This window comes from Synchiropus splendidus, chromosome 2 (genome assembly GCF_027744825.2).
Source record: "Synchiropus splendidus isolate RoL2022-P1 chromosome 2, RoL_Sspl_1.0, whole genome shotgun sequence".
Taxonomy (NCBI): Eukaryota; Metazoa; Chordata; class Actinopteri; order Syngnathiformes; family Callionymidae; genus Synchiropus; species Synchiropus splendidus.
This window is the reverse complement of record NC_071335.1, coordinates 34,022,643-34,047,540: the sequence shown is the minus strand read 5'-3', so window position 1 is coordinate 34,047,540 and position 24,898 is coordinate 34,022,643. Positions and strand designations below refer to the sequence as shown.

The 24,898-nt window shown below is 40.5% G+C and overlaps 1 protein-coding gene across 1 annotated transcript in view; it reads left to right on the top strand.

The window, feature by feature from the left end:
- LOC128754355 (alpha-1,6-mannosylglycoprotein 6-beta-N-acetylglucosaminyltransferase B-like) overlaps positions 1–24,898 on the top strand; it is a 99,558-nt gene that overhangs the window by 21,333 nt on the left and 53,327 nt on the right. Inside the window, exons 3-4 of the mRNA XM_053856908.1 lie at positions 17,538–17,688; positions 23,367–23,476. Coding sequence (XP_053712883.1) covers positions 17,538–17,688; positions 23,367–23,476 — 261 coding nt within the window. The remainder of the gene's footprint in view (positions 1–17,537; positions 17,689–23,366; positions 23,477–24,898) is intronic.

The window sequence follows — 24,898 nt, the reverse complement described above, 5'->3', positions numbered from 1 at the left end:
TCTATTTCAACTACTGTAGTTGCTGAGTAAACAGGGTACTTGATTTCCAAGAAACGTGAAACTAAAACTGCTGCAAAGATCAATAGAAATATAGTGTTTCCTGTTGAAACCAGAGTCTGTTATCACTTACCAGGCGATGGTGACATACGGATGGATTGTGTCATTTTAAGTTTGAATGTAATATTGACAAAATATTACTATTGTTCTGGCTCGTTTATCTGGTTCCAGATACTACTTTTACCTTGAAATGTAACTCGATTGTTGTTTTTTTTCACTGCCAAAACATTTGTCTTGCTATGCATATTTAAGTCCATTGTTTATAAAACCAAAGTACATTTTGATTTGTAATATTACTTTTCCCAATATTGGTGAATGAAAGTGTCGAATTCTAATAATTCTAATGTGAGTAAACTCAATACAACTAACCCAAATAACATTCTTTTAAGGCTCATATATTGCTGCCAAATTTATAAATAAATATAATAAAATTTTCAGCAATATTATATCAGGCTTTTTTGGAACCAATCAATATCTTCTGATCTTTTAATAAACAGTTAGATCAGGTGCCTTTTAGAGTTGCAGCAGGCTTTTGTGAGAGAATGCTTTCAGAATATCCATAAGTTACTTGCCCCGTGTATCATTAACAGCGGACATCTGGGATATTTCATAGTATCCAAATTTTGACGCACCCCTAATATAAACGTTCACATGGCTCTACATTTTAAAGATTGTGTTGTTTCTTTGTTTTGTTATGTTTTGTGAATCGCTCATAAATGTGTACATTATAGACCCATTCAGAGTTTATTCGGCCAGGGTGCCGATGTCACAGCGCCACCTACGATATGATATGAAAAATTCAAAACATTCCCGATGTTAACATCGCAGAAACAGCAATATCAAGTCTTCCCTGGCTTGTCCTGCAATATAAAGCCGAGGCAGCCACGAACCTCACTGCTGCGGCCGCCCTTCAATGAGCAGCGTTCATATTGTTCAGCACTAATCCAGCTACGTTTGAATAAGCCTGTGCGATATATCGACAATTTTTTTAAGCCTATTGCGAACAACTGTAAAATGGACTGAACCCCCTCCTTTAAAAATAAAAATGTGTAAAATAAAAAAGCGCAGCCACATAAAAAAGAGCACATATCAAAGATTAACTAGTCTTACAGCTTAAATAACTTGTTTAGTTACTGTTCAAGGAGTTCAAAATGTTTGGCTGATGGTAATGTACTGTCTGATGGGCGGCATGTCAGTATTCAAATGTATTTATATTTATGTTGTTTATATATTTAGTTATTAGTAGTATTTGTATAGTATAGTAGTATTTGCTCCGGAAAAAAAAAAATTAAGTACCAGTATTAAATCAATCAATCAATCAATAAATAAATGGTAAACAAAGGGGTAATTTTTTTTTACCTTTCACATTATAGATATTTTGGATGACCATGCATTGGCCTGGAACAGTCTTATCTGGTGTTTAATGACAGTAAGACATATCTCCTGCATGAGCTGATCTGTCTTATCATGTGTGAACCTTGTGCAAGATTGGCTGTGAGGCATAGAGAAGTCTTTAATACCTCCACGGTTTTCATGGTAAATGGGATGGAGTCAATTAATGTGAAATCATAAATAAACAGCAGAACATGCCTCGTAGGTGGCTGCATTTATTATAATAAATAAAATACAGCCCCTTTGCTTTTGATGAAGTGTTTTGCAAGATTATGCGTTCTGCTCTTTCCCATTTTGAATATTCGATCTGTCAAAATGACTGTTTTGCGTCTTTTTTTTTTTCATTTGAGTGATGATGCACGTTTTCGGAGCACTGCATTTTTTCAGATTTTCGGGCAAAGTTTGTGGTGAGTTTGCTCTTCCAGAGTACTTGAGCTCTGGAGCAGCCATGTTTGTTGATGAACTTTAGCAGGGTTTCTCTTTGCTTTCTCTGTCCTTTATTCCCTTCTGGTGGCAAGAAGTGATGCTGATGAGAATGTCCTGCTTGGTCTCCTGGGTTTGATAGTCGCAGCGCAGGGCTATGATATAGACGTTCGAATCTTTTGCAGAAAATACCATCGAATGTCGGCTTGGTATTATTGACTTCTGTCCAACGGTGTGTGTTTTGTTTGGACAGTTTCATGGTGGTTTGCTCATCCTGCCTGGCTGTAAATGGCGTCTTTATTTGTCTGGCAGGCAGCGACGCACTAGCTGCCAGAGATCTTCAAATTCCCACGTTGCTGTTTAAGTCACAGCTTGTATGCCGTTTGCAGTTTTGTTACTTTCACCAGCCATCGGCTCAAATACAGAGTTTCCCGTTGCATATGAAAATGTAGTTTCAAATGCAGTCCCAAAAGAGTCCAAGTCAGGAAAGAATAGTTGAAGCAGGTCTCTATACCTACCTGTCATCTAGGAGCTAGTCTTATCATAATGCATTCCTGTGTTTAATGTAAAATATAAATAAACTATCCCCTCTCAACACAGCGCAAAAATGCACATGCTTTCCAGTGTATCTCCTGATTCCCTTCTACTATGTTTCAATTGAAGAGCTCCACCTGCTGAAAAAAGCCTCAGCACCATAAGTGTTAGAGAACTCCATATAAACAGCAAGTTTTTGTGCTTAAAGCTCTTGTGGGTTGCATAAAAAAGGAATTTACCACTTGCTCCGCTCTTATTTCAATCTTAGATTATATCATGAGAAATAGCTTGCCCTAATATTTATTGTATATTTACCGTTTTGAAACCCAATATTGGATTGAGGGAAAACAAATGGTTATTCTGTGGCAACCCCAGACGGAAGGTGGCCTGCGTTGTGGGCCAGTTTTCATTCAGTGATAATTAAAAGTTGTCAAAACTGGCTCCGCCGCTAAGCATTGTTGACAAATGGCACAAAAGAAAACGTGAGCTTGTCATTTCCAAACCTCTATTGGCTCTTGGATATCTATATGGAGCCAACACTGCAGACAGAACTCCCTCCACGAGGCCAGAAACAGCTGAGCTCAGACAGTCCAGTGAGTCGATAGAGGTAATTGCTTCCAGCCTCTCAGCTGGATTTGTGCTAATACAAACCACAACATATTCCTGAGTTATTGGATGAAATTGACTTTCATGAATGAGCCGCTGGTGCGGCCTCACTGTCAGGGAACTCAGGATGCATATCATTATTCGTGAAACCAAAAAGATCATATCATTAAAATGTGTGATGTCATCGAATATATGTTTAAAATTGTTTAAAAAGCACCCAAAAATAATGATTGGTAATGTCTTGATAAGAAGCACAGGGGTCCGCCTCTTAAGGTGGACTGTTTAAGAAAGCTGTTCAGCACAGTACGCTCAGTCATCCATCCGTCACTTTCCTCCCCGTTTATTGTTGTAATGAAATGCGAATAGTGATAAACCTGAGCTACAAAAAAAGTGCGGCTGATCGCTAAATAGCAAAACCTTTTTCTCGCCTGTTGAAATACACTTTGTTTTGAAGCACTAAAGGGGGAATCTTTCGGGTTCTGCTCGTGTGTTTTAATCTTACTGTATTCTGCATTCATTTCCGAGTTCTAAGAATGCTAGGTAGAGCGGTTGGCCCCCAGGCATTTCACGCCCCATCAAATTCAAACGTGGCTCTCTTTGAAAAAGGCCTGGACTCTTCTTCTCCGAGGCTTTTCTTCTTCAATCAGGAAGGCTCCGGAGAGCAGCTTTGAAGACAAACTGCCCTCTGTAAACAATTCGAAACAAAAGTTAATGTTGAGAAATCTTGATACAGAAGGTCTTAAGCCTCACGTAAATGCCTTTTTCTTATTTGCATCTGTGGTGCGCACGCCAACAGACTGCCCAGAATTCAGATGAATGATTAAGTTTACCCTGTCAGCAAGACACCGTTTCTCTAAAGCTGCACCAATCAATACCATAATACTATTAGAGGAGCAATCACTGTTCAACCACATAAGTTCTGACAAAATCCGTCAAGGTTAATCTGTTGTGCTCAGGTGTAAGTAAGCGACTTGCATTGTTGTCAGACAAATGTGAGGTGAGAAACGAAGTCGCCTGTTAGCTAATGTGTAAGGGCTCGGCTGGTCCGATGGGCTCGGCGCGACCGCTGATGATGACAACGTTAATTTATTTCATGTGTATGATATTTTCGTTAACCCTTAAAATATTGGACAGTGTCCATCTAACATCAGAGGAAAAACAAAGTAGAAAAATACAAATGCAAATCAAACCTTGAGAAGTTTGTACGTGGATGGCTGGGCTTTCGGTGACGTCGGTCACAGTGCATAGGGAGGGATTCATCATTCAGCAAAACAAACATTGCTTTCGGCTTCAGGGATGATGTGTTTACATTCCAGCTGGCAAAGAGAGGAGCCTAAAGTGTCCCTGAAGCTGAAGATGACAGCAGAATAACAGCATTAACAACTTTAAATACATTAGCAAAATGGTAATGAATGTTATGGCTGTGAGTCTTGTAGGTCACACAGTCTACTAAATGTACATGGTTGAGATTCTAAAGAAATGTGTTTAAAATAAAGCATAAAATGTCACTACTGTCACATCATCCATGCTTAGTTGGTTGGTGGTCATGTTACTGACATATGATCCAGGTCATCGTTCGTGGTTTGCCAGAACCAATCGGGTAGTTACACCTGCATTACCCTTTTTAAGTTAGTGACTTTAAAGCAAAGAAACAGCATAGGGATGCTCCGATCAGAATTTTTGCTGCTGATCACCGATACCGGTCAGCAAGAGTGTCGATCACATGGATTGACAATGAATTTGTAATGAAAATAATGAGACCTTCTGTGTACATGATGTGAAAAAAATGAACCATTAAATCATTTAAATTGAGACACATTGTCATATACCTCTTCAAGGAGGCAAAAATAGAAAAAAACTTGCCAAATGCAGCAAATATTCTGTCGAAAGGACAACTGAAAAACATTTCATTTGATGTGAGACGTCGTGGTTTGGTGAATCTCTAGAAACTCAAACTCTGAGACAGAGAGCACTGCATTTATGAAAGTTTCCACGTTTACAAAAGTTTCCAATTCAGATGTGAGCACTGCACCCGACTCCAAAATGGCGACAGATCCAGTCGTTTCCTTCTCCGCGTAAACGACACCCGAGAAAGGTTGGTCATATAGCTCGGTGAAATTAATGATTTTTTTTGGGAGAATTTGCTTAGCGTTCCGAATGTCACGTGTGAACTGGTGGGTGTTGCTAAGTGGTAGCTACGCTAACAGCCTGCTGCTGAGGAACCAGCGGTCTCACTTTCATGAGCCCGGAAAACTCTCCATGCTCCGTCAAGTGCTGGTGCTTTAAAATGCGTATTTAATTTTTATGCGCTTCCCTGCGCAGCGTTTTCCTGTACATGTGCTGCAGGATGAAAACTTTAAATGACAGACAGGAAGAACCAGAACATTCATAGTGCTGCCGAGTGAGCAGTGAGGAAGGGAGGAGCAGACGCATCACAGCCAGCAGAGTTTAATCAGAGCGCCGGCTGTCTCACATCATTGGTTTTTGTGATCCGCAATGACAGGTGGTGATCGGCATTCACCGGCCATGCTGAAATCGGCCAATAGACCAATAGATCAGAGAATCCCTAAAACAGTACAATACGGTTTCATATGACATGACACTCCATCATGTTTAGCATTACTTATTACTTATTACTTAGTTAAATCACAGACTTGTTTCAATATCTGCCAAAACTGTCTTATGTTTTCGGTTATTTAGCATTTCCTCTATAAAGCTATTTTCAATACAGTTTATAAGTGTTCCTTTATTCATTTGTAGCTGAATTGTTTTATGTGTCATAATTCAAGGAAGAAGTCAACACCACTTAATGTAATTTTAGCTGTGTCACATTGAAAAATGGTTAATGCACAGTACTATTGAGGGATTGTTAATCAGGATGAAATAATGTTTTTGTCTCAATCCAATTGGAAATTTTTCGCCCCATGATGGAGTAGTTTAAACTAGGAGAAGCTAACCCTACCGTCAACAGTTCTATGACGAATGATGTTTCCTTCAGAAAACATAAAAAAGTAACCTAAAAACTTTACTATGTAACAGAAGCTGAATGTCAAATGGACATGTCCATCATCATTGGTGAAACACCCGAGACCCAGTGCTGCATCTAGTCACACATACTTTTCTTTCACATATTATTATCAGTTTGTCGCCAGTTGTTTACTTCCATTAGCGCCACACAAGCAGGTCACTTGGTCTGATGTGAATCAAGCTGACGGGGACATGCTGGTTTCCAGCTATCACAGTGAGGGGGCCACACACACATGCTGTAAGGGTTTTCGAAATCCTGAGCGATATTGTTAGCTGTTAGACCTTTTGGAGATACAAAATCTAGCGTGATTATATCACATGTCATAGTCTCAACGCAGCACACCACACACATGAAGAATGACTAAATGACAGGAACCTGTCTGCTGCTTGCAGAACTCAACACACACCTGAAGGGACGAACTGGGTGAGGACCAACTGTGTGAGAAAATATCGATACATTCAAATATTGCGATACTTGCGCAATACTATTTCAATGTTTTCAGTCCGCCATATTGATTTTTAATAAATTCATATTTGTAAATGCTGCTGCATTTGTGATACAAAGAACAATATTTCAGGTCCATTATTAAGACTACTAACTGTACTCTTGTATCATGTAGTCACGTATTATTTTGTAATAATGGTTGTTGCCAACAAATTACAATACAATGTGGTACTTCCATTATGGCTATGTATCGCAGTATATCATATCATATATCTCCTATATCAGGGCATGCAACTCATTGACAGATTCCTGGCATTACACAGCCCTAGTGAAGGCGACATCAGATTGGAGTGACTTAGTTCTCAGCTTTATAGTCATCGATTGTCCACACTGTCCCCTTTGCTTCCTTGTTTTTTTTGTTTTTTTTGGACAGCTTATCTTGATTGGCTGTGTTCCATTCACTGTCACAGTTCCAGTCAGGAGCAGTCCTCACACACAAAGATTTTGGGTCATAAAAATTGAACGTTTAACATTTAGTTTAGTGTTAAACATGTTCAAGTGTTCAGATCTTTACCATCCTTGGTTGGGCAGTGATAAGAGTGGGGACAAATATGGCTATATGTCTAAATATGAGGAACATTCAGTGTTTACAGTACATGTATTTTCTGGACTGCACTGTAAGTCTGCTGTACATCGCCATCAAATTTGAACCCCAGACTTATGTGGCATCACTGACCGTAAAAGACGTGTTGGCCCAGTTGACTCGTCTGCCTCTGTAGCCAGGGAAGGAAGTGGATTTAGCACTCTGCTCTGCAGGGAGCATGACAGCCACGTCAGCATCCCCTCACGTGAGAGCACCAGAGACACAGCCTAATTCCAGGTGTAAATGAATGTCAAACCAGTTCAGATCAGAAAGGCTGAGTGTGCGGCTCCACTCCAATACATTAACATCTTTGTCATAATTCACATCAGAGTCAAATTGTTTCACTAAAAAAATAAGTCAATTGATATTAACTTTCTCCTCGACATTCTGATGGTCGGTGAACACAAATAATCCCATCAACAGAAGACACTCATACGCAATTATTGCTGGAATTAGTCATGCATTCACTTATTTGTCTTTTGCATGTATGCAACATTTTCTGACCTTTGAGTGCGCGCTCGGCCATGTTTGTGTACGCATGAAGCGCTATCTCATCATCAGCGGAATAAATCATATTTGTGTTTGCGGTAATTACAGCCCTGAAAGCCTAAGCTGCGTAAGCCGCGGTGGAGCGGCTCGCCGTAATATGGATCTGGAACGTGATAAATCTGTCAAGATTAACTTGAACTGTATCTGCTGATGAGAAACAGGAAGGGCAGAGGATAGCGAGTCATGTATAAAAAGGGTCTGTTTTACATACACAACGTATTTCTTTGTAGTCTTCTTTGGTTGTAAAGCATAGTAAAACATGTAAATTGGATGCACGCGCAATTGCGTTTCATTATTTAAAACATTCCACTGCGGTTTAACAAGGCCATAAAGATCCGCCTGAATAAAAACCATACATTCAATCGCGATAGATGATAAAAAATGTGATTAAAATAATTAAAATAATGTCTTTCCGCGCAGCCGGCATTTAGTGAAGGATATCGAATGACGGTGTCCCTGGTGGAACACAGCCAGTGGATGAATTGAAAATATGAGCCATCGCAAAAGGCCTTGTGTCACACCACATCGCGAGAGGCCTGGAAAAACCTATCAAACCGAATTCCCGGGCGAAGAGTAAAAATGCAGTCTAAAATAAATCAGACTAAACAGACCAACTGTGACTACGACGGGAGCCAACGATCATGCAGTTCTCCTAAAGTGTATCAGTCTTTACAACACATGGCTGAGTTGTTGGAATGGGTTACACTCCCTCTGTTAAACAACATTAGCAACACCTAAACTGCTCCCATTCCAGCTGCTCATTTCAACCTCCAAACATTTTTACATCCACCGTTTGAAACTTGGACTCCCAAGTATCACAATGCCAGATGTCCACTTTGGCTGCAGAGTTGTATCTCATTAAATTCGCACAGATCGTTTCACCAGCTCTCTGCTTCATTACCTGTTAGTCAGAGTAAATAATGGGATGAGTGAGGGTCCGGCATACTCAAGAGGGCCCTGCAGCTAAGAAAAAGGCATCTTAAGCCAAAGCTCTCATCTTGGAAAGAATCCTTGACAGATGTTAAAGTCTGTGCTGAAGGCTGATCACGGAGACAAACACTTAGAGACCCAGTGGGATCAAGACGATTAGATAACATTCCAAGACACATGCAGGAGAAATGAGATGGTTTCAACAAACCAGTGGTGTCAGAGTTTCTATAGGAAGCCAGGGTGGAGGGTCAAACCGAGACCTCTAGTTAATCCCCGGACAGTTTGCAGTAAGTTTAAAGCTGCTGCCATTGCTGTCTCTTCAGGCAGGAAGGGAATTGCTTGTAAAAAAAAAGGGTGCAGTTTGTATCTCAGAGTCATTAGTGCACGAAAGGACAAGACAAATCCTTCAGAGGGTGGTGACGTCGTCCAACGTCCAAAGCAGCTTGATTCATGTGTGAAGTCAATGTAGTGGCGCTGTTATCTGCGACAAACCGTCGCGCTACACCACGGATGACGTGACACACTTCGGCGTCGGCTTCGATGACAAAAGACTGATGATTGTGACATATACAGAAAGGGGGGAGAGCTGAATTAAAGCATGCTTTATGCAGTTTCATAAGCACAGCCAAGTTGTGATCGTACAACGCATCGGTTAAAGAACTATTGATTCCGTATAGGATCATGCTGGTGGCTGCCCTTTGTGGAAGAGCCATACCCCTGAGATGGAAGCACGTTATGCCGTTTCCTTAGTTACAGCACGTAACTTACATCGTAGTGGCACTCACAAGAGCTAAGCTATCAGCACAATAGCACATTGGACATCATTTGCAGTTTATGAAATGTTTATCTCGAGTTCACGACATGCTTTAATGAAATCATTAAATTATATTTTATGCTGGTCACAAATTTTTCATAGTAGCAGCTCTCACATTCGCATATGTAGGTTATGGAAACAAACAGGCAGAAGTTGATCTTCTCTCTTCACTCACAGGAGATGTATTTTTTTGTTTGTGGAATGTTTTAATGACATATTCCACCAACATGTTTCATAAGTAGCAATTAAAGGCAAAGTCGACCACCTCTTCTCATTGAAACACGGGATGATTCGAGCCCTATTTACGTCCGCCCCGCAGTCCACCAGTATACAGTAAGTACCAGAAGAAATACTTTATTTAGATTCTTTGCACAAAAAAAAAAATCTATAAAATTTCATTCCTGTATACAACCATGAATTATACCGTGACAAGTGTGAAACTCCACTGAACCAAATGCCGTCGCCATCTTGTGGTTACAAATACGTCTGAATGACTGGAGGAAATCACAAGATATTTGAGTGATTTGTTTTTCAGGAAGTAGAGCAGGTTCATGTAACCAAAGGACTTGTTTTTATTCAAACCATGTCGTTCTGGAAACGAAGACTTGCGCTTGTCAGAGGATGATGGATCTGACGCTGTACAGTTGGTGATGGACACCAGTCCGCTCCGTATCAGTGAATGGTTTTAATAAGAACTTAGTGTTATGCTCCCTTCAGAAGAGGCGACAGTACTAAACATATAATGTGTAAACAAAGGGCTTGTTTCTGTTCTGACACTGCTGCTTCTAACTGCCGTTGCTACGTTGCCCTTTGTTTATGTTTGAAAACCATGTGTGTTCAGTTGATCTCAGAACTCGTTTGAGTCGAACTTTCAGACCAAAAGGTTTCTGCACTGCAGTTGAAATGATCGCTGCAGAGCACCAACAAGGCCAATGGTCACCACTTGTATCCAAGTAGCTTCACCCAGTTCTATCGACAATCTTCTACATCTAACAGGCTTACATACTGAGTTCCTCAGCCTTGTTGGTGACTCTTCAGAGATCCGATCCTGAAACACAATTTCACGTCACTTTGCATAGGCACTTGGTCATGTGACCATGAGCTTGACTCCTGGTGCCACCGAAGATATAATCAAGATTCCTCTCAGTCGTTCATCAGGGTCATTCTATGCTGAGATTTCACCCTGATGCTGACATGCAGTGAAGTGTGACTCTCAATATCAGTGCTCCCTCACCGACAATGGAGCAGGACCTTGTAAGGTAGACTCTTAAGGAGGACCATCGAGGATGTAATGTCTTCTCTGCCATTCTGTTACGCATGAGGCATGAGAATGTGTTGCACATTGGTGAGGTTAGTCGTGGCATCTCCGACCAGAAGGAGGCTTTCACAGACATCCAGAACATGCATTAACATAATTTTACTTCATCATATTGAAGAGTTTCAGTGCCTCCATGATCGTGAGCTCTGGTGCTTAACATTCATTGTCAGAACCCATAGAAGACACAGCAGAGCATGACCACATGCATGGGATGATTGTCAGGTCTCATCCATCAGCCAATCATGTACAGCATCACATATGAAACAAAAAATGGACAAATAATCGTTGTACTATAATTCCAAAAATACACATTTGAGTCTCGATTTTAATATGCGGCTAATGTGAGTCTTAGCAGTTTTTTTGTTTTCGCAACAGGAGATTGTTTTCCAAATGCCTCTTTGATTTTCACTGTAATTGAAATGTTTTTATTTACATAGCAGATTGTGTTGGAAGTCAATTATCTGAGGAGAAAAAGCTCAGTCTGTTCTTACGTCTCTAATTACCCTTCCAGTTGTTGCAAGATATTTCTCCACTGCTTCCTAACCTCATGGTCTCCACATGTATCCCACCATTGCGCTTGTGCCAAGATGCAAACTGAAATTGTAAAGGTCACGTCAGCAACAATGTAAATCTAAGATGTTCACATGTGCTTACATACACATACAAACTGAGATGACCTTTGCTGGGTTGGTCGCGAAGCTTAACCTAATGCTGTCACACACATAGAGACACAAGCGCCCGCAGCTGTGTATCTGTCTGCACGCTCGGCTCTGGAAAATGGTGACAAGCCAACAAAGTAACTAGAGACACTGACCGCTGTCCATGGGGGAAATGGTAATAAGGGTCAAGGCTTGTCTGTCAGGCCTGTTTAGATGTTTCATGAGGATGGCTGTGTTGGCTGGTTTGTTGTCATGTATGGCGGGTGTTTGCCATTTGACGGAGGTCAATGCTTTTGTACACCACTTTGCTGATGTTTAAATAGGACAGACTGCTGCATTTAAAACTGCGATTACGGTGATATTTACACAGGAATCTGTCATGAAAAGCATGGTGTGTGTGGGCTTGTTCATCTCGCTTTGCTGGGACCAATTCTTGACAAAACACGAGGTTCAGAGTCCTGGTTAAGGTTAGCCATTTGTCTTGTATGGTTAGGATTAGGCTGGGGAAAGCTGCCCCCACAAGGATAGAAATACATTTCTGCGTGCGTGTTTTATGTTGTATTCCATTTTCTTTTTGTGTTTCAGGAGTGTTATTTTTGGAATAAACAAGTAATAAGAAGACATTCAGAAGAATGGAAAGTGAATGAAAGAAATCTGCGGGAAAGCTTTTCAAAGATTATTTTTCATTCTCTTAAATCACTTTAAAGCTGAAAAGCACTTGAAACAAGAAGTGTCAAACTGTCAAGCTTCAATAGGAATCATAGTGTCCCTGTCCTTTTGAATCACGCTTCGGGTGTCCAGTTGGACGAGACTGTAAGATTAATGGTTACGAAACTGAGTATGGAATATTTCATAAGCGACATAAATGGATAACTGGGTTCTCTTTTCACACAGTCCACCTTAACAATCTGCCTTAACACTTTTCCTTAAGGGCAGGAGTCTCCTCAAATGACAAGGAGGTAGCTTTTGGTGTTTTAGTTACAAATGTTTTCAATGACAGTGTTAAGCGAATGGTAAAAGAATAGTTTGGGGGGGGGGGTGAGTTGAGTAATATTGTCAGTATATGATATGCTACGAGGACTTCTTGTGACTTCTGTGAAGACTTGTGCTGATGGTGCTTATAATATAGGTAATATATAATATACAATAAAGGCAAGGAGGAAGCAGGGAACTTTAGGAGCGATACATCAGCTGAGGGAGGACATATAATGATGCCGCAGAGTCAGTGAACATCCCAACCATGCCGTTGTGTCAGGGAAGGCCCTCGCTTGACTCGTAAAGTATTAATGAAATTGTGTAATGACACCCACTAAATGTATGTGGCTGTATTATCAAGCTTCCATCTGGAACCAGTCACATGGAGAAAGACTTCCTCTGAAGTAGCCTGCTAGCAGAAAGATGACTTTCAGTACCTTAATTCTGTTAGTGCAGAGGAAATGCAGGGGTAGATGGTTGAAGACCAGACGCATAAGCAAGTCGTCTTACAATGTCACTATCAGTCATCTACATTGACTCTGACACGAACAGGAAAACAACAGGCTGCTATGCTGAAGTCGGACTTCAGACTTCATCTTACCATTAGAGAACTGACTTAATTTTGATGTCATCCGCTGGCCAGAGTCATTTTATGTGGCCAAGGAGATCTTTTTTCTGACAGTGAAATTCAATAATAATTTTAAATTGAGCCATCCAGCCATTTAGACCCCATATTAACCTAAGCTTGTATTTAATGTTTTAACAATAATATTTAATATATAAATGTGTAGTGAAATATAGTCATTTTTTTATGAGCCTTGCCCGGATGCTTGATTTGAAACAAATTGTGAATGAAATTGAAACAGCAGTTGGAATCTCCTTTTCTTGTCTCTAGTTTGAGAATTCAAGCGTACAGATTCCCGTTAGTCATCTCTTTAACCTTTGTCCTCTTTATTGTAAGATTATTGTCATAGTTTCAACACAGAACTTCAATAGACTTTTTAAATCCCTTATTGGATGACCTTTTAGGTCAGAAATATTTTTTGTTTGTATTCATGAGATTGGAGCACATATTTGTGATATACTCTTCAAGTATTTGACATTCAATAGGCGAGTCAGGTCAGGCATGTAGAGTGTGCGTTTAAACACCCGGTCTGGTCGCACAGGCTTTGTGGCTCAACACTAACCCTTCGGTTGGACTGATGTTATGCTGATCCTGTCAGTGTATAAGGTCTTGGATCCACCACCATCTCTGATGCAGTCAATAATAGAAGAAAACTTTTCAGAGTGATGAGTTACATGATCAGAATACAATCAGTTTGCAGTTTCATTTTGCCAATTTCGCTACATGCTTGTGGAGCTCACCGAGGCAGTTGCCGTCTAACTAATTCATCCGGTGTGCACGCATAAGGTGAATAATTGACAAGGTGTTTCTATTAAAACCATCTTCCTCTGTTGAGTCTAATTTACCTGGATAAATAAAACATGAAAGTGTCTGTTGGCACACAAAAATGTTCATGTACCTTTTTGTAAATGTGAGATGCAAGCAAGAAATATGTTCATTGACGAGAGGCTTTGGGAGAAATATGATGAAGAGCGACTATAAATATTCAGTCTAATGTGGTGCAGTCTAGGACTGTGCGTCGCGTGCAGATTTATTACACACTGTACCATTCGCAGATGCCAAACGTGGCATGAAATAGTGTCAGTCAGGTTCCATTCCATTCATTTTATGCTTTTAATTTCACCCGGTCTTGCAGTGGCAGAGGGTGATACCAAGGCGTGGTGCACTTAGATATAGATATATATCTCAAGTGAATGAAATATTTGAATTTGTTGGCCAAAAGAAATGAAAACTCTACACCAAAAGCCACCAACATCAGAGAGGGCAATTGAATTAACACCTTTAAGTTTCCTTTTTCCCTTCCTTTTTTTTTTTCTCTAAGTCAGTGGTCCCCAACTTTTTTATCACTGTGGACAGGTTAACATTTAACAATTGGAACGTGGCCCGGGGGGTATGAAGTTGCCACTTTGACCCATCAATGTGCCCTAATGCGCTCTGACTCTGGTCGCTATGGTAACGTTTAAACATGCCTTCAAAATAGCATACAGATACAATACCGAATATAAAGTACATGTAATTCAACATATGGTTAAATCAATGGGATCCCTGAGCTTGTTTCTCTGCAACAAGACGTCTCCCATCTGGGAGTGATGGTAGACGGCCGCGATGAATCCATATTTCAAGTACGACTCCTGGTATTGTTTGTTAAAAACTTCTTCTTCCTGGAAGTCATAAGCTCTTCTGTCTCTTCACTTAGCCGTTTCCCCTTCGCAAAGAAACGGCTCTTTCCTACACATTTTGCGAGCATGTGGGTTAAATTTTAGCTCTAGTAACCGAGGCTTAACCGAGAGAATGCGGTCACTTCAAAATAAAAGGTTTTTCCAAAATAAAAGATCCTTCTGTCTCTTATCATATACAAAACGAAAATAATTATTTCTTGTGCAGCCCAGTACCAATTGATTCATGGCCCGGTAGTGTCCCCCATCCGGGGGTTGGGGACCCCTGCTTTAAGTGAACAAGCGGAAATATCTTCAGCCGGTCCAGATAAAGTTTTTTTTTCCAAGCAATTACCAAGTTGAGGTCAGAGGTGTTCCAGCTGCTGCTCAACAACTTGACTCATCACTCCATCACAAAAATGACACTTCGATTTTTAGACCAGCGCATCTATGGCCAAGAGGATAGCTCTGTGAACTTTGTTTTCCTTCGGCGGTTGGAAGAGATGGAGTGAGACATGGCCTTCGGAGCTGCTGGGCACTGGAGCCTATTAACTGCCTGTCAAGCAGCAAAAGAAAAAAAAGCAGGTTAACAGAGAGAGAAGTCAGACGGCTGGATCCTGACATTTTCAGTGTCAATATGGAGACCTTACCAAGTTGTCTGATGGCTTGAATGAAATACTATGACATCTGTGTCCCACAGTGGCCCTTCAGGAGGGTTCTGCTTCGGCATGTTTCATTTACTCTCTGGCAGTTTGCCTCCTTTGTCCTCTGACTCTGTGACCCAATAAGAAATGCTTCCTGTACACAGCGTCTGCAGATGTTGTTATTCTGAAGTTGAAAAAAAACCCTGTCATCTGAGGGTGAAATGGGCTTGAAGTGGGTGTAGAATATGTGGCTGCACATGTGTGCCACTTACATTGATGATTCATTGGGGCTGACGTGTGCAGCAGAGCTGAAATCATTATTAGTGGAGACGGGAAGAATGATTTAAGCAAGCTAAGGCAAAGAATGTTAAAGATTTGTCTGACAATTTTCCAAACTATGATAAAATAATACAATAGCGATTGTGAGAAAATGAAAACACTTAAAACAGAGTCTCAGTAACAACAATTTTTCACAAATTAGAAGGGATTTTTTGCAGGACTTTAAGCACAATTGCACTTTGACCAAGGTTCCTTTGGTGGTGTCCCTCTGGATTTTTTTCAATAAACGAAGTGTGCCATGGATTAAAAAGGTTGCAACCACTGGTCTAAAAGAACCAAATTACAGAACTGTTATACATTTGACGCCAAAGTGTCATATTCATCTAATTCCTGATTCCAACTCAAGGCACGAGGGACAAAAATGGCCTGTAAAAAATAAGTGTGGAAAAAATATCGATACAGCAATATATCGGGACACATGGTCCTCCAATTGACTTAATATTGATTTTCATTTTTCTAAATAAATCAGAATATTTTGGCCACATTGGAAGTCGAATATGATTTACTCCTTATTGTGCCGCCAGTATGTAGCGGAAAATTACACGCTGATTTGACTTGCTGGAGAACTGGCTAATATTCAGGCGCATGAATGTGTTATGAAACGGGACGGACATCTCTACACAGTTAGATGGAAACACGATTTTCAGTTGTCGTGGTTATGCCACTGAGGTTGAGGTTGAGCCTTTAGTACTCATTCTTCATATACGTATTAACGCCCGAATGTGTCGTGAAACAAGGGTATAACGGGTATAAAAGATTTTGCGCTGCTTTGAATAAATCATTGTTCAACGTTCTTCATGGAAAGATTTCCAGAACAAGTGACTAGAAACACTTAGTTGATCATGTTATCATTGACAGGATAAAAATGTGATGGAATTTTATGGCTTGCTTACAACCTATGTATCTGTATTTTCTGTAGAATTACAACTTTTCAAGTTCGGTTGTGAATGAATATTTACATCACTTCCCACTGATATGCAAAGTAGAGCAGTTCTCTTCTTCACTTACCTCCCTAACGTTGTTGTTGAAAGGGATTAATTGGCCACTTCAAAGATTTTATTCCAGAAATGTAGGACACAGATACGCAAGGTCTTAACAATGCAGTAATAAGATGGATTTAAGTCTCAATTACATGAGGGGTTATGGGAGCCAACCTGAGGAAATATTGTAGGGTTACCCAAGATGTATACAGATTGAACCTGAGGGGATTAAAGTGTGGAACCACAGTGGAAACCAGTGAGGGGTAAAGAAAAGAGCCTCACTTTTAGGATTAAGTCCATGAGTAGGTATAAAAACGCAACCTGAATTAAAGCCTCATTCAAAGTCAAACATTGTCCAAGCTCAACTGGGTTGAGTGTAAAGCAGGGAGCATGGGGAGAACATCCAGTCCAGACCAGTTTTAAATCTTGTTCAAGCATGAGGGCGCAGTGGGCCATGCCTTTGATCAGAGGATTCAGAGCTGTGGGAGCTTTGGCCATAATGGGGTCCAGTGTAACCTTCCAAAAGTGGAGCTGCAATTCAGCTTTCTGCTGTCAAACTATATCAGTAGCATTTAGTAAATGACTCATCTGTGAATCACGACCAGGACCAGGAGGCGTCACCTCTAGAGTTGAGCAGCAGTTTCTTTTTTTTTTTTTTTTTTTTTCACAGTCTAATGGTGTCAGACTGATCAGGAAAAGCGTGACAAATTACCTGTGAAAACACAAATTTTGAGTTTATAAATGAGATATATGTAAATCAGCACACACCAGATGTGATTTTACCTTTATTAAAAAGCATAAAATGGCATCCCGGAATTAAATATGGTGGAAAGGCACAGCTGCAGACTTTACACGTATTAATTTATCACAATTTTCCATCCAGCGTTTCCTTCATCTGCTGCGCCTCTTTGTCTGTGTTCAGTGATGGGAGGCGTGGAGTCTCGTGGGGTGCTGAGGAAGATCAGTGACATGCTGGAGGTGATTCTGAAGAGGATGGACAGTCTGTCCAAACTGGACAACACCTCCACGGCTGATTCACGACGCCTGGACGAACTTAGCTCTGCGATCAACAAGTAAGTCTGATCTACATTTCATGAGCTCAGGATTATGTGGACGTGCTGAAATATCTGTTAGTTATTCATCACACACATTTCATGCATGAGATGACTCACACAACTGCTGTCCAAAAATTAAACAATATGCAAAAATGAAATCAGCAAAACAAAACGCAGTCCAAACCCCCAACACAGGTCAACAAAGCTCAAAGCTTATAACTTTATATGTAGGTATATATTTATATTAGACGTTTAGAATAGTTAACTGTATCGAAAACTCAAGTTAGTGAAACATTTATGCTTTACATAATCTGTAAAATGTAGGGGTTGTTTGTTTGGTGAGGCTCTCTTTTGTATTTGTTCATGACAAGTACTAGATTTTTGAGTACAAGTACTCATTGTTGTTTGACTATTGCGCCATTCAACCTTACTATTAAAGCAAAAGTGTCATGTGTACTACTAGTAGAGCTAAAAAAAACTTGCCGCAGTTCTGCCCTTTTATTACATGTTAATAAATGTGCAGGGAAAAAGTGAATTCTGGCTTCCTATTAGCTACTGAAAATATTGTAACATATCAGAGAGCAGAATTTGGCTCTTATCCCGCCCCCATTAAGTCTACTAATACTGCTAGTGCAGGTTTAGGTTTTACTAGTGAACAGTTTTGGTTGTACTAAAACTCGTACTACAAGTACAATAGTGCTTCTAGTGGACAGTTTTAGCCCTATTAGTAGTAAACTTGAAACTGTTGCTTCATTAGTAAGGTGTACCTACACACTAGTCAAGCAGAGCTGAGTACTTTTCCTCAAAATGTAGTACTTGTAGAGCTAGAACAATATTGGACAGCTTTCAGTACATCGCAACAGAGGGATGGTTAAAGAATAGCATGTTCAAAACCCAGAGTAGATTGTTCAAAGTTCAAAAGCAGTCTTGACGTCAAGAACGGCTCAGCAGAGACGGACACAGATCAAGTCAAGACCAAGACTTCTGAGATTGAGATCAAGGCTCGAGTCCAGGTAAACTCGTACTAAATTGAACTGTACTGTATATGGACGTGAGTAGTATCAGTGGTGTTCACCATCCCATCATTGTTGCTTGAGAGATGAGTATCACCGGTGGATCAAATAAACATCTGTAAACTTAGATGAGTGAACTTTGCTTCTATCCCATACTGGGGAACACACTCTGAAGAAATGTTCTTATTTACAGTATGCCTTCACAATTTTCAAGTGACAGTCTTTTGAAATGGTAATATCAACACACGCTGGCAGCTGGAGAAAGACTGTGTAACCATACTGAATTCCATATATATATATATATATATATATATATATATATATATATATATTCCAGATATGGCCGACATGCTGTGTCCTAAGGTGACCTTGTGACTGTGAGGAGCATGCCGATGTGTGCGTATCATACTAAGCTGCAGAAAAAAAAAAATCAACTCAATTATTAAACTATTGTGGCGCCTGAGATCAGGCGGGACAGGGAGAGTCTTAGAACAAGACCATAGCCTGCAGAGACCGTGGCAAGACCAAGGTCACGAAAAAGTCTAGTTAGTAGTCTCAGTTAGTAAATCACTCAACCACAATCCACCTAAAGTACATGGTGCCAAGCATTTGAATCATGTGCAAAACATGACTGAAATGTTTTCATTCTGTGAGACCAACAGCAGCTGACAGTGAATTAAAATGGTTCACTGCTCATAAGCTTTTGTACGTACATTGGTCAATATATATGTGAGATATTTTTCAATATTTATTTCTAGTTCTGTGACTATTATTTTAAGAATCAATTGATATGTTGATTCACTGATGAATCAGATAATAATGAATAAATACAAAAGCTTTACTTTCTAACCTTGTTTTGAGCTACAGAACTGCGAACAAATCTCTTTATGGGCTATGAATGCGCCCGGTGACCACTGCTCATGCGGCCGTCGGGGTTTGTGTGACGTCTCATGGGTTCCCCAACTAGCTTGCGTCTATTATGTATTAACATGAGGTTAGTGTTGGCCGCTAGTGATTGGCAGACGTCAAACAGGCAGTGATTCACTCCATCTTTGTAGTTTTTTGTAGTTCAACAGAGCGTTTTGAGTGATGCAGCCATCTAACTTGTAAGTTGTTGAGATTTGTTTTTTGATGCATTCACCTTCGTCTCTCTCAAACACACGGTCAGTGGAACAGATCGACATGCAGCGTTCATTTAGAACTACTTTGATATTTGCAGTATTTACGTCATTAAACTAGTAAAACTGGCTGTTGAAACAACATAAAAGCAAGTGATCTCCACTGAGGAGCATTAGAACACACATGCACGGTGAGACGGTCACTCGTTGACGTGTACTTGCTGGCCGTCGTCTGTCGTCGGCTCATGGGACACATTTTTCAGAACATAAGCAACGTGCATAAAGGAGACATTTCAGCTGTTATTGTCACGTTTCTGACTACGTCTCTGCTGGGGTCTTTCGTCCACCTTCACTTCACGACGAACCCAACTTTGGTTGAACTTCTGAACAATTCCACAACACAACAACTCGGAGACACTTTGAAAAATCAATTTGCATCGATTTTATCGATTCGTTGTTGGAGTCTTCTTTATTTAGATAATTAGACGAGTTACCATAATATCAAAGTTTGCAATGGTTCCGTCAGCACTGAAATTCTTTACAGCCTGCAAGTGAACTATCTTTGAATCCCAGCATTGTAAGACTTTTGTGGTACTGCTATTTCACAAGAGGAATTGGATCCTTTGCTCCTGACACTCAGTTCATTCTGCCTCTTTTCTTCGCCATCAAAGAGCCTGATAAACTCAGCGTGGTGGGAGCCATGTGATACACGCTGACAGAATTTGCCTCACTTCCTCAAACCTTGTTAAATAATCCTCGATAAGTGCTCTGGTTCAGATCAGCACAGAAGCACTAGAGCAGAAGGATGGAACCATTAATGCTTCCCGGCACCGGGCTAACTGCAATCAATGTTTAGTAATAGGCTGTTAAATGTGACGGGAGCTTCCACAGCTAACTAAAAGTTCCCTTGTTAATGGCCTAACGCTGGCGATTTTCGGGCGGTAGCGGACATTTCGATTAATGTCGCTGAGATAGCTCAGCAGTTTCTGTGGTAATCGGAAGAAGACAAATAATGAGAACGTTCATAACATGTTAGTTATCAAGGACAAGCTCCTAGTTTTCCAAGAATGCCGACCAAACACCAAAAGTCTGTCTCCTCTGAGAATATTTAACGCTTTTGTCTCTCTGAATTTCAGTTTGCCTTGAACATGAAACAAGAGGCGGCTGGCTGAGTGATGTGGTAAACTTTGATTTTTGCCGGAGGGGAGAGGCAGAAATGATGAGGAGTGCTTTATCTCCCGTATCAAGGCCAGCCGAGCAGACACATACATGCACACAAACACACACTGGGCGGCCGTCTCATCCCTGTGTGAGTGTCATTGGGCCTGACACATAACAGTGTAGCAGCGAATCACACTGGATGTTTCAGGCCCCACTTTTTACTTTGCCTACGAGAAAGCCTTTCATTAGCGAAAAACAAACTGGAGGAACTTCGCTGGCGAGGCGGCGGACGGGCTGGAGAGCAGTCGAGAGGAGAGTGATGTGGGCTTGTTCTGTGCGAGCAGTGGGCAACATGCGGAATATGGGAGAGCCTCGTGTTTGGGTCTCAATTAGTCCGTGATTTCTTGTTTACCACAAGTCCGGCTTATTTTGGTCTCTGGATCTCCTTCACTTTTTTTCTTTTCATTATCTGTTCATTCGCTCTCTTCAGTGGCAATTGGACTTCTTATTGTAGTGACCAGATACAGACAAACTGTATATATATATCTGAGGCATGTCCTTTATTGATGTTACAGCCGAACCTTGACAGGTTTTAGTACTTAGTACTTAATCTTAAAGGGGGCCTAGCATGATCTTTATGTTTTAAGAACTAGCTACAGTTAGCAAGATGAAGTGCCACCATAACATATTCTGAAGTGTGAAAGAAAGATGGTTATCAATTTCCATTCAGTGTTTTCTATTTGTGATCAGATGAGACTGAAATGGACCACTCATTCCCCATTTGTAGTTATTCTTACTTATGTGAGGTGGCCATTTTGCAAACTTCACTTGTTAGAATTTCAAAATTACAGTAAAAAAAATCACAAATTTAAAAGTCTATTTTGCTGCAAAGGTGCTATATGGTTGTCTGAGGTTCAATTACTGAAGAAAAAAATAATCAATCCACATTAGGCCTGGGGAGTAAAGCTAAAACCGGAGTGGTGCAATGTCATCTGTTACAACCAGTTTAAAATTGTGGGCCCAAAATTTTTTTGCTCAAGACCATTAAGTTGGCAAAGAGAGTGCAGTCTTTTGTAAACAACTTATATAAGGACATAATGCATTTTCTTTCTGTACAAGTTTCATGTGGGCTTAGGCTGTTGAAATTATGCAAGTAAGCTCTTGAGATCTTGGGTGTCCAACCAGTCGTTTGGTTCACACAAGTTATCATGGCATTTAAGCCTAGGAATTCCTGATGTTGGAGGTACAGCTGTGTGTCATCTGCATAGCAATGAAATGTGACATTATGATGCACCAAGATCTGAGACAAGCTTTTTTTTATATCATCCCATTAGAATTGTTTGAGAGCACAATGAGACTTTGCATGAGTGTTTCGTGATCTGCGCTGTTTTGGTTTGTTTTCATCTTTGACAGCTCAAATGAGGAAATCAGCAGCCCACTGTCTTCAAGCGAAACGTCCCCCCCACTTTTCTTCTCTTATTCTCTTTGCCATTCTGATTTGTTTTGGTCCGTGGTGTTACAAAAAAGGCAAATTGCCACTGTGATGAAATGAAAGGCTTTCTCTGAACCATATGCAGCAATGTGCCATAAAATATGAATTTTCTCGTTTCCTTTGGTCATAATTATATTTTAATGTTTCTGTCAAGCTGTTTTGTGTCGGCCTCAGCTTGAATATAGATGACTCACTTATTTGATTCTGGTGGCAAGAGTTCCCTTGGAACTCTCTTTGTCTTGGGCTTGATCTATTTCTTTCATTTCTTGATTGTTTTATTTCCCCCAATACAATTCTCTTGTTATGCGTCTGTCTCAGTGTGTATTCTCTCTAATCTGCTTTTGTCAAAACGTTAGCCGATCATTTAATGTCTGACTTTTTTCCCCCCTTCCTTTGCAAGTTCAGTCAAGTTACTGTCAAAGCGCTTTGCTTCTGCCTAGGAAATGTGACACATCTAAGCCTGTAAAGATGATGAAATGAAGCATCTTTTTATCTCTCTGAGGGTGTTAAATTGCTCGAGTCCTAAATGTGAAGCATCGATTAGTGACTATTACGTATTAAAAAAACCCAAAAAAACAGATATTGCTGTCTTGTATGTCCTGCATTTATCTCACTTTTTGAACTGAATAGATGCAGATCTGACAGAAGAGTTATAGTGATATAAAAATCTTCATTTTTCTCAGTCTACTCCATCTAAATGCTTTAACCATCGCCTGTGACACATGGTTTTAAAGTGTCCATTTGTCAGTCGTGGCACTTATTTGACTTGCAACTGAAAGAGCTAGCACTCTCTCGGGGCAACCTTAGCCTGATAGATTGGGAAGATTTATGTCCGATGTTTGGCAGGGTGATGTTTTTGGATCGTAAATCTCACACAAGTCCAAAATTGTTTCCCTCCTTGTATATCTGCAGGTTCCAACCAGCTGGCCTGGTGGAGAGAATCCAGGCGATCGCTCAGAATGTCTCCAACATGGCAGTCAAGGTGGAGCAGATCTGGCAGAGCAGCATGCTGCAAGGACGAGGTATGGGTACATCATCAGCGCTAGGCTGTAGCAGTTACAGATACCTTGGAATGCATATGTGAATAGTAACGTTGAGAATTTTGGATCATACATTCATTTATGATCAGATTTCCGATATGCATTTGCTGCATGTCTTGTTTTCAACTTTCCACACACAACAGTGTGAGTGGACCCGATGATGATGCCGCAGGTTATTGCTGTGTTATTGTATTCCAGCTCTTGTTTGGGCATGTAAGTTTGCTCCAAATGGTAAACTTGTGTTTTCAGTTGAGTACAGTTGTCTTCTCTGTTTAGCGCCTTTCTGAACTCATCCGTGACACTTTCATGAGCCTGTTTCTGGATGGTTAACAACAATCCTTTGTTGTTTATTGCAACAGAAGAAGTGCCAAGGATGTTGTTTTAATATATATCGAATGAGCTCAAACTTTATTGATCTGCTTCTATTGATGTCTAGGTAGTGGCCCGTAGGAGAATGTGCCTATTACATGTGGCTACATTCTCATCAACCATTGTTGCTCTGCTGTGCAAAGACGTAAATTTCAGTGTTTTTATTCACCCCATCTTTCACCACGGACTATCATGTTAAAGAATCCTTGCACTGAAATAAGCAATACCATCCATCCATCGCGTGTTTCTTCTGAAAAAGAACAAAAGTATACAAATGTAGTTCCCTACTTATGCTGCTTATCTACAACTTTTTTCTCATCACTTATCACTTATTAGATTAGGTGACAGAGTATTGCCAGGAGCAAGTTAAGTGTAGTCGAACTAATAAATACAACATTCCGTTGGTAGGTAGGAACCAGTACACCAGCCTTAGTTTTGGGTCACCCCCTCACCCCACACAGGTCAGTTTGTTGCTTCCTCACACAAATCCTGATCATAACCCTGGTTGTTTTCAGTCGTATAAAAAAGATGCTTGTGAAAGCATCATCCGCACACGTCCGAGATACATAGATCAGAGCTTCACCCAAGAGAGCCAAAAAAATGAACAAAACCAGCAAGAGCAAACCAGAGCCACGACGTGCGCGCTCCCATGGACCGTCACGTGTAAATGAAACTATTACTACTCATACTCCAGTTATTTCAGCCTGATCAGCTCAAGCAGGTAGCGCAAATAGCTAAAACTACGCTGTCCTGAAGTGGACAAAAAGCAAGTCCCACCCAAGAGGGGAGCATGAGAAAGGATGAAAGTTTAAAGAAGTAAAAAAGAAAGTTGCATATTACTTACAACATGCAATAAGCCGGTGTCAAAGATCCTTATTTACTGTAGAAGCCCAACCCATTATAATCATCCCCCCATATTACTTTTGCTCATAGTTTTTGTCCCCTCGTCGGTTATTCACCAGGCCTGAACTGAATACTGTTAACACACTGACTGCAGTAGAACTTAAACCTTAATGTATTGAGTATGATTTCTAT